Here is a 16769-nt window from a genome sequence, read left to right as displayed (position 1 = left end):
CCACATACACTGTTAGAATGTAAAGGACTGTCCCATGGTGCCTGTGTGATATAAAGGAGCAGGTCGTTCCCATGTGATTTGCTCTGTACCATTTATAGACCTAGGCTACATTGTTCTTACAGAAGGCCTGGATAAGGCCCCAAATTCCATAGACATAACCCTACTTTGATAACAAACAAAAAACATGTTCCCATTCTCTGACCTCTAACCTCACTTTTGACCCTGCCCCACCCGCCTCTTCTCTCCCCAGGCACGACCAGCCATGATTGAGGACAAGGGCCACCGTGTGACCGACTACTTTGTGGTGGCCGGGCTGACGGACAAGTCCACGCCCCTGGAGCAGGACCTGTCGGAGACCAAGTCCAGCGGGCCTAAGGCGCCCATTACTGACCTGGCCGTCATCAACAAGTCGGCGGGAGAGACTGTTCCCGAGGGCTTCACCTGCATGGAGAGCACCTACAGTGGGCAGCAGGCCAACCTCAACCACGGCAGCCTTAAGAGCCACGAGCTGTTCCTCTGCTACAAGAGGGACCGCGACAAGCCCCCGCTCATCGACATCGGGTGAGTCCATCTGTGTGCGCTCTACTGTGAAACCAAATGGAAAAAAAGGGTGTTTCACAATGGCATCATTAGGGTGAACTCTGAAACAGGTGCACCATAGCCTCAGAATCCCTTCCTCGTCCCAATGAGACCAATTACCAGAATAGTCATCTCTAATAGAGCTGCAAAGTACATCTACCTTAATCCCTTTCTTTGAAAACGACACTGATAGGAGAGAAAATTGTAATGAAAATTGCTTCTGGTCTATTATTGAGCTATTGTGGAAAAACCCTCTGCAATGTAGGCCTATTGCTTGCTTATTATTTGTAGTGCTTTTGGGTTATTTGCTAGATTTAATTGAATGCAACCCCCCCCCCCATTTGTGAAATAAATCACATTTCATTTTAAAGCACTTAACTTTCTATCAGGGAAATAACAGCACCCAGTGGTGTTGCGTTTTGAAAGAGTGATGCCAACCACTATCCTCAAATGAGTGTTTAGCCTTGATCCGGGGGGTTTGTTGGCGCCTGTCATTCTACGCTGTTAGATTTGCTAGCCACATATCTCCACTCTTCTTAATCAAAACAACAAGCTGGAGTTTCCAGTTACTTGGCTCGACTGATTAAAAAAAAAAATATATCCTCTGTCCTGCTTTGGGAACACACATGTTTCTCTTCAACTGTCACTGACTAGAGTGTAAACAGCAGATCAAATATAAAGTGTTTACCCAAATAAATGACATAATCATAATCTAGTTATAGGCTAGTAAAGGACACTTACACTTCTTGGAGTGGAGAGCGAAAATTCCGTCTTGGATTTAGGTAGTTCCAACTTAGCATAATTATCGGAAATAGACATGGTTTGGGATGTGGAGACTTAGAATTCATTTTGTTGTTGAGCTCCTTGCAGGTTTGTGAGATTGAAGGATGAGAATAGAGGCGGGAAGCTTAAAGCGCTTGAGCTATTGCCCCAAGGCTTCGTCTAGGCTTTGACTGCTAACTCAATCCAATGTAGAGATACAATCCAGACCCTTTATCCTAAAACAGTTCTACTCCACAGCAGGCAAAGCTTGTTTAAATTGTCATTAAAACCCACATTACAACCAGTTTAATTATATAATTTCAACCAATTTCACCCCTGGGTCCATGTAGCTAATACCCACAGGGTCAAAAATATCCACCAGTCATTGAGAGAAGCCATAGCCTTGGTTGAAGACCGACCCGGCACCAGGATAAAGTGACTAAAAGGGCAGTTGAAATCGATGATGGGGCACAATCAGGGCCTAAAATGAACTTTTTAGTCCACCAGCCATTTAAAAAATCTCCCAGACATTCAGATTTTTTATTTATATATATTTTTGTAATTTATACACACTTTTTTCCTCCCCAATTTTGAGATTACGTCCTTGTCTCATCGCTGCAACTCCCCAACGGGCTCGGGAGAGGCTGGGCCTGGCTGCCCACTGGCTCCCCACTCTACCAGCGAAGGTAGAGTCATGCGTCCTACGAAACATCCTTATCACCCGCTCGCTTAACCCGGAGGTCAGCTGCACCAATGTGTCAGAGGAAACACTGTCCACCTGACGATCAAAGTCAGCCTGCAGGCGCCCAGCCCGCCACAAGGAGTCGCTAGAGCGCGATGAGCCATGGGCCAAACCCTCCCCTAATTGTGCGCTGCTGCCGGTAATGAACCCCAGGCTGTAGTGACGCCGCAACATCGCGATCCAGTGGCTTAGACCGCTGCGCCACTACGCCACTCGGGAGGCCCTAGCCACTCAGATTATTTACCAGCCAAAATGTTTTTTACCTCTAATTACACCAACAAAACACAAAACCCATGAGCATAATTTGTAATGTTTCTAAAACAAATGTATTACTAGTAAGAAGTAATGTGGTATATTGTTTTATTTCATTTTTGTTACCATGGTAACGAGACTCATATTTGTGCCTGTGAGATTGAGTCTGACGAGTTGTCTTCTCTTACCTAGCAGTTGAAACTCAAACATTGAAAAACAACCTAGCTTGTGAACAAAACAATGTAAATAGCCAAAAAACACAAGGTCTAAGTCTCACTTCAGTAGACTTTCGTTTCAAGTAAATTAGACCAACTTTTATGCCTGTGCTTCTAAAAAATCACTCAGCTCTTCACGTGCTCAAAGCCCCCAGACAGGGAGTGTTGCAATCGCAATGTGGGATAGGCTATATAGGATTCAGTTCTTTGACTTTGTATGATTATTTTACCAGCTATGAAACAAAACAGCAGAAATACTTTGAAAACAGCTACTGCATTTATTTTACTATAAATGTGATCATACTTTACTATTTGTATTCACTAATGCGAGTGAAATGCATGACCACCCGCCTACGTGGCTAGTGAAATAGACATCTTACCCGCTAATGCCAAAATCTACCCGCATTTGGCAGATGGTGGGTGTTAATTCTAGGCCCTTTGCACATTTTTGGGGGGTTCTTGCATTGGAATTATATTGATTTCTGCTTATCACGCTATAACACAGCAAAAAGGTCAAATACAGAGACACCGAGACCATTGATTGTGCTTTTGAAGTGACAGGTTGACACAATCTCTGCTTTACTGTATCAGCCAGCGCAAACAATGTACAGCGCCCTACACACTAAAGCAAGGCCGTTTTGGTAATTAATAAAGGCTACAAGCTAGAAAGACTTTTTGTAATGGGTGAATGTCCCCAGGGGCGTAACTTTCATTGGGGACGGGGACATGTGATGCAAAACGAGGCAACAGTGTTCTTTTAGGACCATGCGAACACCTCCGAGCGGTCGGGTGGGCTGTTTTGGAGTTTGTATCCGACTGAAATAAAATGTTTAAAAAAATATATATATCCCCCCCCACATCTAAAACCAAAGTTGTGCCCCTGATTGACCCTATGTGAATGCAGCCATACACACAGCTAGCTGTCTTACCAAAATATTGCAAACTAAAGTATTAGCCTTGTTGTTCATGCATAAAAACAAATACTGAATAGCAGTTTGGCTTAGAATACAGACAAAACTGTGAATGCGAATGAATGAATGTGAACAGAACAAAACAGCGGTACCGTGTAGGACTAGTAAACAACATATCAGATCAATGAAGACATGAAAGAATCTACAGTGCCTTCAGAATGTATTGACACCCCTGGACTTTTTCCCCACATTTTGTTGTGTTACAGCCTGAATTTAAAATGGATGAAATATATGTTTTTGTCACCGGCCTACACACAATACCCCATAATGTCAATGTGGAATTGTGTTTTTTGACATTTTTACAAATGAATAAGTATTCTCCTTTGTTATGGCAAGGCTAAATAAGTTAAAATTTGCATAGAAAGTCACATAGAGTGAGTTCATATATGTAACTATGTGCAATAATAGTGCTTAACATGATTTTTGAATTACTACCTCATATTTGTACCCCACACATAATTATCTGTAATGTCCCTGAGCAGGGAATTTCAAACACAAAGACCAGGAAGGTTTTCCAATGCCTCAGAAAGAAAGGCACCTATGATTTGAATATCCCTTTGAGCATGGTAAAGTTATTAATTACACTTTGGATGGTGTCTATACACCCAGTCACGACAAAGATACAGGCGGCCTTCCTAACTCGGTTGTCGTAGAGCAGTGGTTCCCAAACCTTTTATAGTCCCGTACCCCTTCAAACATTCAACCTCTAGCTGCGTACCCCCTCTAGCAACTGGTTCTGCGCACTATCAAATGTTGTTTTTTGCCATCGTTGTAAACCTGCCACACACACTATACGATACATTTATTAAACACAAAAATTAGGTTGAATTTTTGTCACAACCTGGCCCGTGGGAAGTGACAGAGGTCTTATAGGACCAGGGCACATATAATAATAATAAATAGTTTTGGTCTTTATTTATGCTATCTTACAGATAAAACCATATTTATTCATAAATTGTGAATAACTCACCACATGTTAATGATAAGTGTGTGCTTGAAAGGATGCACCTAACTCTGCAATGTTGGGCTGTATTGGAGAGAGTCTCTGTCTTAAATCTTTTCCTATGCACAATCTGTGCCTGTATTTAGTTTTCATGCTAGTGAGGGCTGAGAATCCACTCTCACAAAGGGAGAGGTGGTTGCAAAGGGCATTGGTGTCTTAATAGCACGATTTGCCAGGGCAGGATACTCTGAGCGCAACCCTATCCAGAAATCTGGCAATGGCTTCTGATTTTAAATGACATTTTTACAGAACCGCCTGTTGCAATTTCGACGAGGCTCTCTTGTTCAGATATCGGTAAGTGGACTGGAGGCAGGGCATGAATGGGATAACGAATCCAGTTGTTTGTGTCGTCCGTTTCGGGAAAGTACTCGCGCAATTGCGCACCCAGCTCACTCGGGTGCTTCGCTATATCATATTTGACATTGTCCGTAAGCTTGAGTTCATTTGCACACAAAGAAATCCTACACTGATTGAAAGACCTGTGTTGTCCTTGTTAATGCAGACAGAGAAGAGCTCCAACTTCTTAATCAGCCTCAATTTTGTCCCACACATTGAATATAGTTGCGTAGAGTCACTGTAATCCTAGATTCAGATCATTCAGGCGAGAAAAAACTTTGCATCAACCAAGCGGTCAGACAAGTGAACATTTTGGTCAGTAAAAAAACCTTTAAGCTCGTCTCTCAATTTAAAAAAACGTGTCAAAATTACTGAGATATTGAGAATTACTGAGATATTGAGAATTACTGAGATAATAGCAGACGATGTTGCCACATCTTCAATTTAAGCCTACTAGAAAGTGTGTGCCGTCAAGCCTGGAGGGAAGCTAAAGTCATGCCCCTACCCAAGAATAGTAAAGCCCCCTTGACTGGCTCAAATAGCCCACCATTCAGTCTGTTACTAATCCATAGTAAACTTCTGGAAAAAATTGTTTGACCAGATTACAATGCTATTTCACAGTAAACAAATTGACAACAGAATTTCAGCATGCTTGTAGGGAAAAACACTCAACGAACACAGCACTTACACAAATGACTGATGATTGGCTGAGAGAAATTGATGATAACATGATTGTGGGGGCTGTCTTGTTAGACTTCAGTGCAGCTTTTGTCATTATTGACCATAGTCTGCTGCTGGAAAAACGTATGTGTTAAATTTAGGTTTACAAAGATCATGGGGACAAAGATCATACTTTTTGTAGAAATGTCCTTTGGTCTGATGAAACAAAAATAGAACTGTTTGGCCATAATGCCCATCGTTATGTTTGGAGGATAAAGGAGGATGCTTGCAAGCCGAAGAACACCATCCCAGCCGTGAAGCACAGGGGTGGCAGCATCATGTTGTTGAGGTGCTTTACTGCAGGAGGGACTGGTGCACTTCACAAAATAGATGGCATCGTGAGGTAGGAAAATTGTGTGGATATATTGAAGAAACATCTCAAGACATCAATCAGGAAGTTAAAGCTTGGTCGCAAATGGGTCTGCAAGTGGACAATGAACCCAAGCATACTTCCAAAGTTGTGGCAAAATGGCTTAAGGACAACAAAGTCAAGGTATTGGAGTGGCCATCACAAAGCCCTGACCTCAATCCTATAGAAAATTTGTGGGCAGAACTGAAAAAATTGTGTGCGAGCAAGGAGGCCTACAAACCTAACTCCGTTACACCAGCTCTGTCAGGAGGAATGGACCAAAATTCACCCAACTTATTGTGGGAAGCTTGTGGAAGGCTACACGAAACGTTTGACCCAAGTTAAACTATTTTAAAGGCAATGCTACCAAAGACTAATTGAGTGTATGTGTGCACAACCGGTAATACTGTATATATTATGTTATGGAGCGGTATGAAGGTATAGAAATCTGGATACTGCACAACCCTAGTGGGTAGGCTCTGCAAGCGGAGCTAGCTGGAGCCTGGCCGCATCATCGCTGTTGGGCTTGGCGGCAGCCTTGGTGGTTTGATGCTGCTGATCATCACTCTCCTTCTCGTTTGGCTTTGTTTGGGTACTTTGACAAAGCCAATTTCTGATGCCCATCATGGCAGATTAGCTGGTTCGAGCTAGCTAAATAGGCGAAGGCAGATAACACTAACGCATTTTCAGCTAGCTAAGAAGCTTACGAAACTCTATAGTGGTGGGGTGTTTGGCAGAGTTGAGTGAAGCAGCTTCAGCATTAAACCTGACCCCGCCTTTATGAATCAAAATCAAATATTATAGGCGGAGGCGTGTCACGTTATTCACTTAGCCTACAACAGATGAGAAGTGTCCCCCCCTGCTTTTTATGGAAACACAAAGGAGTCATACCTAAGCGCTCTGGTGGCTTTCAAGAGTCCCCCCAATTATGCTCTGTCCATGTGTATAGTGACATAAACTAAAACTGAGGGGGCACAAGTTTCAACTGAGGGGGCTAAATCCCTTTTTGCCACATCGTGGAGCCGGGACTGATTTGGTGTTTGCAAGTCTGGATACGCGTGTTATGAACTGCAAGCCTCCTTCACTGGCTGACTTGGTAAATGTTTCAGAAGGATCCACTTCTTGTCAGAAAAGGGGGAGGTAGAATTGGGGATCAGGTCATAACATATTTTTGGCTCAGTTCCGCTCTCCCATCCATCTCAGCCATATACGGATGGCTATTCCACATGCCATTATTCATCTCTGTCAGAAAGTTTCAACATAAGAATGGGCAAAATAATAAAGAATGGCACCTGTAAATTATTCATCGTCCTTCTGCTCTTCGTAGCAGTTGCAAGACCCCATTTCCTTGCCCCCCAGCCCCTGTGTTCAGTGTTTCACCATTGACGGTCACTGTTCCAACTTGTTCTTGTGTGTTAATTAGGAGTTCACTGGCACTTGTCCTTCCTATGCGGCCTCTTTGGATTCTTTCGCCTCCCGTTCAGAATGAATGGTGCACCGGCTGCCAGATACAAAACATGAGGGCCTGGGACCTGTCTGTGTTCCTTCTCATGTCACAAAGTGTCCCCTCCTTGGCTCCTGTGACCTTCCCAGGATTGCAATTACTTGGTACAAGGAGGGCAAGGCTATTGGCTGTGCCCAAGGCATGCTGCACATAAGAGAGACTGTCAAATCCTTGAAGGATATAAGGTCGGCGGAAGTAAGGATTTGACTTTGCTAGTAACGTTGCTTTGGAACTCCTGCAGTAATTGCTGTCAACCAGAGTATAGGTTGTAGTGGTAGACTGATTGCATTCCTGATTACATCTAGATTCCTGTTTTTAATCATAAAACAAAAATGTTACCCTTATTTTACCAGTTAAGTTGACTGAGAACACATCATTTACAGCAATGACCTTGGGAATAGTTACAGGGGAGGGGGATGAATGAGCCAATTGGAAGCTGGAGATGATTAGGTGGCCATGATGGTATGAGGGCCAGATTGGGAATTTAGCCAGGACACCGGGGTTAACACCCCTACTCTTACAATAAGTTCCATGGGCTCTTTAGTGACCACAGAGAGTCAAGACACCCGTTTAACATCCCATCCAAAAGACTGCACCCTACACATGGCAATGTCCCTAATCACTGCCCTGGGGCATTGGGATATATATATATATATTTTTAGACCAGAGAAAGGAGTGCCTCCCACTGGCCCTCCAATACCTCTTCCAGCAGCATCTGGTCTCTTATCCAGGGACCATCCAGGACCAACCCTGCTTAGCTTCAGAGGCAAGCCAGCAGTGGGATGCAGGGTGGTATACTGCTGGCCTGTGTGGGTGGATGCAGTGAGGTAGTTTTAAAAACCATTGAATGCTGAAATCTGAAGACCTTTTGATAATACTTTTAATACACAAAATATTGCTTCGCCTTTTGGTCAACCGCTGCGCTAGAATGTGTCATTCTCCAGGTTGCTCTCTACTGTCTGGATGGTTGAAATTAGTCATGTGCCAAAGATGTCTGACTCCGATCGCCCAGTGAAGAGGCTGACCAGGAATAGTTCTATCCAGAGGAAGAACTGACTCGGTAAAGGGGAAGCCTGGATGGAAAACCAGCCTTGTCTTCAGAAACAGGCAGTTCTGGCCACAAATCCCCCCCCCCCCTTTTAATACTGTACAAACTACCAAAGTTCCTCAACACAAATAGAAAACCATGATTAATTGTCATAGCTATATTTCTTCTAAACATGCCCTAGGAGGGCAAGTGGAGATAACTGTACCTTGCATTAAACTGTGTGTTTTCAATATATGGATGAAGCGATGCTCTCATTCACCCACCCCATCATACATCCCTCTACCTGTGAGAGTGTACTTGATCTCACAGCGAATCGGGGGGTAGCCCGACCTGTCAGTTCAACACCAAGAGGTCCAAATCCCTTTGAGGTTGCTAAATCTTGTACTAAGGTTGCTAGAATATGTTCGGCCACAGTACCTAGTCTCTGGCCTGAGTGTCAGTCTGTTGGTGCTACCGTACCAACTCCTTGTAACTTATTGTCTTGCCAATAATGTCTGGCTTGACAATGACCTCAGTGGAGTTGACGAGCACAAACAGATCTGGGACCATTCTACCTAGTGTCTAGCCTGCCATGTTGAGCTCGGTTCACTTCAGAACCCTGTTTGGTTCACTTCTGAGGCTATGGAGGAGACTGGACAAGTTTCTCAACAATTCCTTGAGAAGAAACCACAGATATTCCCCAACCATCAGAAAATATTCACTCTCTTCCTTTGAGGTTTGCCTTCGCTGCATGTTTTTGTTTCCAGCAGGCATGTGACATTATGTGGCCAGAGTGGGAGGTGCGTAGAAATGACCCCTATTGACTTGACTTCAAATATGACCACACTGAACTTGCAAAATGTTGCACTGTGGAAACAAATCAAGATTCCTATACCTATTATGGTGATGCGAGGTTGAATAAACCGAAAACTTAAAAATACATGTTTATTTACCATTTGTATTTGTTTTCTGAAGGATAATTTATAGTATGTATTGGAGTTAAACTCTAGAGAAAGCTCAGTTAAACCTGCATAAGTTTACTGTGGTAGCATATGCCTACTAGTTGAGAGACTGTCTGCATAGAGAGCGAGAGTGAGCATTCTGATTTAGTGTGGCTCTGATTGTGTGGGCAGGAGTCATTCTGCTGCCAGCACTTTGACAGAGAGCAGAGTGGTGCAATCTCAGCTTCCTCACATGCTGTTGACACTCCGGCCTGTTGAATGCAAGTCAAAGGCAAGGCACATGAGCGAAGACAGGATCCTGTCTCAACTCTCGCTCCTCTTTCTGTGACTCTACCCTGCTCTCTACCTCGCTTCCTCTCTCTCATTCTCTCTACCTCCCTCTCTGACTATCTGGCCATCTTTTCCACTTCTTTCTCTGCAGTTTGCTAAGCAGTGAAAACTGATATCCAACATCAACACCAATTAAAAACGCTGCATAGGGCAGTTCACCTGGGGACCTATATGGCCTCAGGACAGACTTGTCATCGAAGGCCATGGGATAGTTGGTGGTACAAATAGGATTTGGCCATGAATGAATTACATTCCTGCTCTCTAGGTCACACTAAATGCACTGTATGTGGAATCCCTCTATAATGCTACTTGCCTAAGGCCAGGCAACAATGGATGGCAGTACTTTTGTTAGCGAGTGGGTACATTTATGAAACTGGACACAAGGTTATCTCAGCTTGAGCCCAGACGCTCCATTGTGATACAAGGTCATGGTGATTTGATCACCCATTGTTGCACTCCGATACATCGTAGGCTAACGTATTTAGATGGCAGTTGAAACCGAGCAGCTGTGTTAGTTGTCACACACTGCGGGATATGGTGGTATTTTGTCTTTTTAAGGCACTTTCATTCTTTCCAGTTTATGAAAGACTATACCTGTCCACAGAAGTGCATAAATCATTGCTCCCCAACCTCCAGTCTGCTTCACCATTTGTAAAATAATTCTGACCTGTGTTCGGCCTGATTACCAGCAACAATGAGACAGCCCACAGGGAGGAGGTGAGGGCCATGGTGGAGTGGTTCCAGAAAATGAACCTCAACGTCAACAAAACGAAGGAGCTCTTTGTGGACTTCAGGAGACAGCAGAGGGAGCAGGCCCCCATCCACATCGACGGGGCCGCGGTGGAGAAGGTGAAAAGATTCAAGATCCTCGGCGTACACATCATCGACAATCTGAATGGTCCACACACACTGATAGTATGGAGAGTAAGGCGCAACAGGAGGCTGATGAAATTTGGTTCGGCCCCGAAAACCCTTACAAACTTTGACACATGCACCATTGAGAGCATTCTGTCAGGCTGTATCACCGCCTGGTATGACAACTGCACAGTCCGCAACCACAGGGCGCTCCAGAGGGTGGTGCGGTTTGCCCAACACATCACCGAGGCACACTGCCTGCCCTTCAGGACATCTGCACCACCCGGTGTCACTGGAAGGTCAAGAAGATCATCAAGCTTCAGAGCCACGGCCTGTTGACCTCGCTATCATCCAGAAGGTGAGGTCAGTGCAGGTGCATCAAAGCTGGGACTGAGAGACAGAAGCGGTTTTTCAATATCATCACTCTCGCCATCACTAGCCGGCCTCCACCCAGTACCCTGCCTTGAATTAAGTCACTGACACTCACCGGCTACCACTCGGTTACTCATCCGTGCACCTTAGAGGCTGCTGCTCTATGTTCATATACATCAAATAAAATGTTATTGGTCACATACACATGGTTAGCAGGTGTTTTTTTTGGGTGTAGCAAAATGCTTGTGCTTCTAATTCCGACTGTGCTGCAATATCTAACTAGTAATATCTAACAATTCCACAACAAATACCTAAAACACACAAATCTAAGTAAAGGAATGGAATAAGAATATTTAAATAAATTGATGACTAATGACAGAGCGGCATAGGCTAAGATGCAATAGATAGTATAGAATACAGTATATACATATGTAAATGTAAACATTATTAAAGTGGCATTATTGAAGTGACTAGTGTTCCATTTATCAAAGTGACCAAGGATTTCAAGTCTATGTAGGCAGCAGCCTCTCTATGCTAGTGATGGCTGTTTAACAGTCCGATGGCCTTGAGATAGAAGCTGTTTTTCGGATGCTGTAGGTGTCCTGGAGAGCAGGTAGTTTTCCCCTGGTGATGCGTTGTGCAGACCGCTGCGGGGGGTGCAGTTGTCGTTCCAGGCGGTGTTACGGCCCAACAGGATGCTCTCAATTGTGCATCTGTAAAAGTTTGATGGTAATAGGTGCCAAGCCAAATTTCTTCAGCCTCCTGAGGTTGAAGAGGCGCTGTTGCACCTTCTTCACCACACTGTCTGTGTGCATGGACCATTTGTTTGTCTGTCATGTGTGCGCAGAGGAACTTTCTCCACCTTCTCCACTGCTGTCCCTTCTATGTGGATAGGGGGGTGCTCCCTCTGCTGTTTCCTGAAGTCCACAATCATCTCCTTTGTTTTGTTGATGGAGAGGTTATTTTCCTGACACCATCGTTGTTGTTGTTGGTAATCAAGCCTACTACTGTTGTGTCATCTGCAAACTTAATGATTGAGTTGGAGCCATGCATGGCCACAGTCATGGGTGAACAGGTAGGACAGGAGGGGGCTGAGCACTCACCTTTGTGGGGCCCCAGTTTTGAGGATCAGCAAAGTTTTTTTTTCCTACCTTCACATCCTGAGGGTGGCCTGTCAGCAAGTCCAGGACCCAATTGCACAGGGCGGGGTTGAGACCCAGCTCCTCAAGCTTAGTGATGAGCTTGGAGGGTACTATGGTGTTGAATGCTGAGCTATAGTCAATGAATAACATTCTTACATAAGTATTCCTCTTGTCCAGATGGGATAGGGCAGTGTGATGGCGATTACGTCGTCTGTGGACCTATTGGTGGTAAGCAAATTGGAGTGGGTCTATGGTGACAGGTAGGGTGGAGGTGATATGATCCTTGACTAGTCAAGCCCTTCATGATGACAGTAGTGAGTGCTAGTTCAGTTACCTTTGCATTCTTGGGTACAGGAACAATGGTAGCCATCTTGAAGCATTTGGTCAGCATTCTCTGAGGACGCGGCTAGGGATGTCGTGGCTGGTTTTCTTTTTGTAATCCGTGATTGCCTGGAGACCCTGCCACATACGTTTCGTGTCTGAGCTGTTGAATTGCGACTCCACTTAGTCTCTATACTGGCATTTTGCTTGTTTGATTGCCTTGCGGATGGGAATAACTACACTGTTTGTATTCGGCCATATTCCCAGTCACCTTTCCATGGATAAATGCTGTGGTTTGCTCTTTCAGTTTTGCACTAATGCAGCCTTCTATCCACAGTATCTGGTTAGGGTAGGTTTAAATATTCACAGTGTGTACAACATCTCCTATACATTTCCTTAGAAACTCACTCACCGAATCGGCGTATTATTATTCTATGAGGCTACCCGGTAACATATCCCAGTCCGCTTGATCAAAACAATCTTGAAGCGTGGATTCCGATTGGTCAGACCAGCATTGAATACTCCTTTGCACGGGTACTTCCTGTTTGAGTTTCTGCCTATATGAAGGGAGGAGCAAAATGGAGTCGTGGTCATGTATGCATCACGGAAGATAGAGTAACAGTGGTCCAGTGTTTTTCCTGAGTGAGTGCTACAGTCAATATGGTGATAGAATTTCGGTAGCCTTGTTCTCAAATTTGCTTTGTTAAAATCCCCAGCTACAATAAATACAGCCGCAGGATATATGGTTTCCATTTTGCATAAAGTCCAGTGAAGTTCCTTGAGGGCCGTCGTGTTATCGGCTTGAGGGGAACACTGGTCGCTTTAATAATGTTTACATACTCTTTTACCCATTTTCATATGTATATACTGTATTCTAGTCCATCCTATTCAACTATTGCTATGCATATAATATTCTATCCACATATTCGAATATCATATACAGTATCAGTCAATAGTTTGCTCATTCAAGGGTTTTTCTTTATTTTTGCTATTTTCTTCATTGTAAAGTAATAGAGAAGACATCAACACCAGGACTTAACACATATGGAATCATGTAGTAACCCAAAAAAGTGTGTTAACAAATCAAAATGTATTTTAGATTCTTCAAAGTAGCCACCTTTGCCTTGATGGTGGCTTTGCACACTCTTGGCATTCTCTCAACTAGCTTCACCTGGAATGCTTTTCCAACAGTCTTGAAGGAGTTCCCACATATGCTGAGCACTTGTTGGCTGCTTTTCCTCTACTCTGCGATCCAGCTCATCCCAAACCATATCAATTATCAATTGGATTGAGGTCTGGTGATTGTGGAGGCCAGGTCATCTGATTCAGCACTCCATCACTCTCCTTCTTAGTCAAATAGCACTTACACAGCCTGGAGGTGTGTTAGGGCATTGTCCTGTTGAAAAACAAATGATAGTCCCACTAAGCCCAAACCAGATGGGATGGTGTATCGCTACAGAATGTTGTGGTAGTCATGCTGGTTAAGTGTGCCTTGAATTCTAAAGAAATCACCGACAGTGTACCCACAAAGTACCTACACACCATCACACCACCTCCTTCATGCTTCACAGTATGAACTACACATGCAGAGATCATCCGTTCACCTACTCTGCGTATCACAAAGACACGGCAATTGGAATCAAAAATCTTAAATTTGGACTCATCAGAACAAAGGACAGATTTACACCAGTCTAATGTCCATTGCTCGAGTTTCTTAGCCCAAGCAAGTCCCTTCTTCTTATTGGTATCCTTTAGTAGTGGTTTCTTTACAGCAATTTATCCATAAAGGCCTGATTCACGCAGTCTCCTCTGAACAGTTGATGTTGAGATGTCTGTTACTTGAACTTTGTGAAGCATTTATTTGGGCTGCAATTTGAGGCTGGTAACTCAAATAAAAATTCAACATAAACATGTAAACACTTTTTGATTTAAATTGGCAAGTCAGTTAAGAAAATATTCTTATTAACTGGCCAGACGCTGGGCCAATTGTGTGCCGCCCTATGGGACTCCCAATCACGGGTTGTGATACAGCCCAGAATCGAACCAGAGTCTGTAGTGACGCCTCTAGCACTGAGATGCAGTGCCTTAGACCGCTGCGCCACTCGGGAGCTCCAAAATACAGTGCCAAGTCAGCCAGGAGAGACACACAGACAGACATACAGTTGAAGTCGGAAGTTTACATACACAAATACATTTAAACTCAGTTTTTCACAGTTCCTGACATTTAATCCTAGTAAAAATTCCCTGTCGTAGGTCAGTTAGGATCACCACTTTAATTTAAGAATGTGAAATGTCAGAATAATAATGATTTATGTCAGCTTTTATTCCTTTCATCACATTCCCAGTGGGTCAGAAGTTTACATACACTCAACATACACTCAATTAGTATTTGGTAGCATTGCCCTTAAATTGTTTAACTTGGGTCAAATGTTTCGAGCAGCCTTCCACAAGCTTCCCACAATAATTTGGTTGACTTTGTTGTCCTTAAGCCATTTTGCCACAATTTTGGAATTATGCTTAGGGTCATTGTCCATTTGGAAGACCCATTTGCGACCAAGCTTTAACTTCCTGATAGATGTCTTGAGATGTTGCTTCAATATATCCACATAATTTTCCTACCTCATGATGCCATCTATTTTGTGAAGTACACCAGTCCCTCCTGCAGCAAAGCATCCCCACAACATGATGCTGTTACCCTCGTACTTCATGGTTGGGATGGTGTTCTTTGGCTTGCAAGCCTACCCCTTTTTCTCAAAACATAACGATTGTCATTATGGCCAACCAGATGAATTTTATTTTCATCAGACCAGAGGACATTTCTCCAAAATGTAAGTCTTTGTCCCCATGTGCAAACCGTAGTCTGGCCTTTTTATGGCGTTTTTGGAGCAGTGGCTTCTTCCTTGCTGAGCAGCCTTTCGGGTTATGTAGATATAGGACTCATTTTTACTGTGGATATAGATACTTTTGTACCAGTTTCCTCCAGCATCTTCACAAGGTCCTTTGCTGTTGTTCTGGGATTGATTTGCACTTTTCTCAACAAAGTACGTTCATCTCTAGGAGACAGAACGAGTCTCCTTCCTGAGCGGTTTGACGGCTGCGTGGACCCATGGTGTTTATATTTGCGTACTATTGTTTGTACAGATGAACGTGGTACCTTCAGGCGTTTGGAAATTGCTCCCAAGGATGAACCAGACTTGTGGAGGTCTACTATTGTTTTCTGAGGTCTTGGCTGATTTCTTTTGATTTTCCCATGATGTCAAACAGAGGCACTGAGTTCAAATCAAATCAAAGGTAGGCCTTGAAATACATCCACAGGTACACCTCCAATTGACTCAAATAATGTCAATTAGCCTATCAGAATCTTCTAAAGCCATTACATCATTTTCTGGAATTTTCCAAGCTGTTTAAAGGCACAGTCAACTTAGTGTATGTAAACTTCTGACCCACTGGAATTGGGATACAGTGAAATAATCTGTAAACAATTGTTGGAAAAATGACTTGTGTCATGCACAAAGTAGATGTCCTAACCGACTTGCCAAAACTATAGTTTGTTAACAAGAAATTTGTGGAGTGGTTAAACTACAACCTAAGTGTATGTAAACTTCCGACTTCAACTGTACATCGGACTCTGACATTGCTCGTCCTAATATTTCTCTATTTCTTGATTCCATTCTTTTACTTTTAGATTTCTGTGCACTGTGTATAGTTAGATATTACTGCACTGTTGGAGCTAGGAACACAAGCATTTTACCCGCAGTAACATCTGCTAAACGTGTATTTGACCAATAGAATTTGATTTTGAATGTATTATTCATGTGGATGTGCATGAATATGTGTACGTCATTGGCTCATTGTTGAGTGTGTGTCTCAGGTGCTCTACGATGATTCTGGCCTAGATCTCGTTTGTGAATGTGTTTGGTGTTGTATGTATTAATGCTTGCGTGGGTGTATGTGAATATGTACATAGTCATTGACTCATATGGTTGTCTCTCTCTCACAGTGTGTTATACGAAGGGAAGGAGCGTCTCATTCAGGGCTGTGAGGTCATTCAGGCCACGCCGTACGGCCGGTGTGCCAACGTCAACAACAGCTCTGCCACCTCGCAGCGCATCTTCATCACCTTCCGCCGCGCGCCGCCCGTTCAGCCCCAGAACTCACTGGCCGTCACCGACATCTGCGTCATCGTCACTAGCAAGGGCGAGACGCCGCCGCACACCTTCTGCAAGGTGGACAAGAACCTCAACTGTGGCATGGTGAGTCCTCTGTGGCTCAGTTGGTAGAGCATGGCACTTGTAACGCCTGGATTGTGAGTTTGAATCCCGAAAAT

The 16769-nt window shown here is 43.8% G+C and overlaps 1 protein-coding gene across 4 annotated transcripts in view; it reads left to right on the top strand.

Moving 5' to 3' along the window:
• The window catches only part of LOC112260013 (DENN domain-containing protein 4C), an 87240-nt gene that overhangs the window by 34504 nt on the left and 35967 nt on the right, over positions 1-16769 (top strand). For all 4 annotated transcript variants that reach the window (XM_024434792.2, XM_024434791.2, XM_024434790.2 and 1 more), the window contains exons 2-3: positions 251-561; positions 16443-16695. In XM_024434792.2, coding sequence (XP_024290560.1) covers positions 263-561; positions 16443-16695 — 552 coding nt within the window. In that variant the 5' untranslated portion in view covers positions 251-262. The remainder of the gene's footprint in view (positions 1-250; positions 562-16442; positions 16696-16769) is intronic.

This window comes from Oncorhynchus tshawytscha, linkage group LG10 (genome assembly GCF_018296145.1).
Source record: "Oncorhynchus tshawytscha isolate Ot180627B linkage group LG10, Otsh_v2.0, whole genome shotgun sequence".
NCBI lineage: Eukaryota > Metazoa > Chordata > Actinopteri > Salmoniformes > Salmonidae > Oncorhynchus > Oncorhynchus tshawytscha.
The sequence above is the reverse complement of the archived record's forward strand: the minus strand, read 5'-3'. Positions and strand labels throughout refer to the sequence as shown.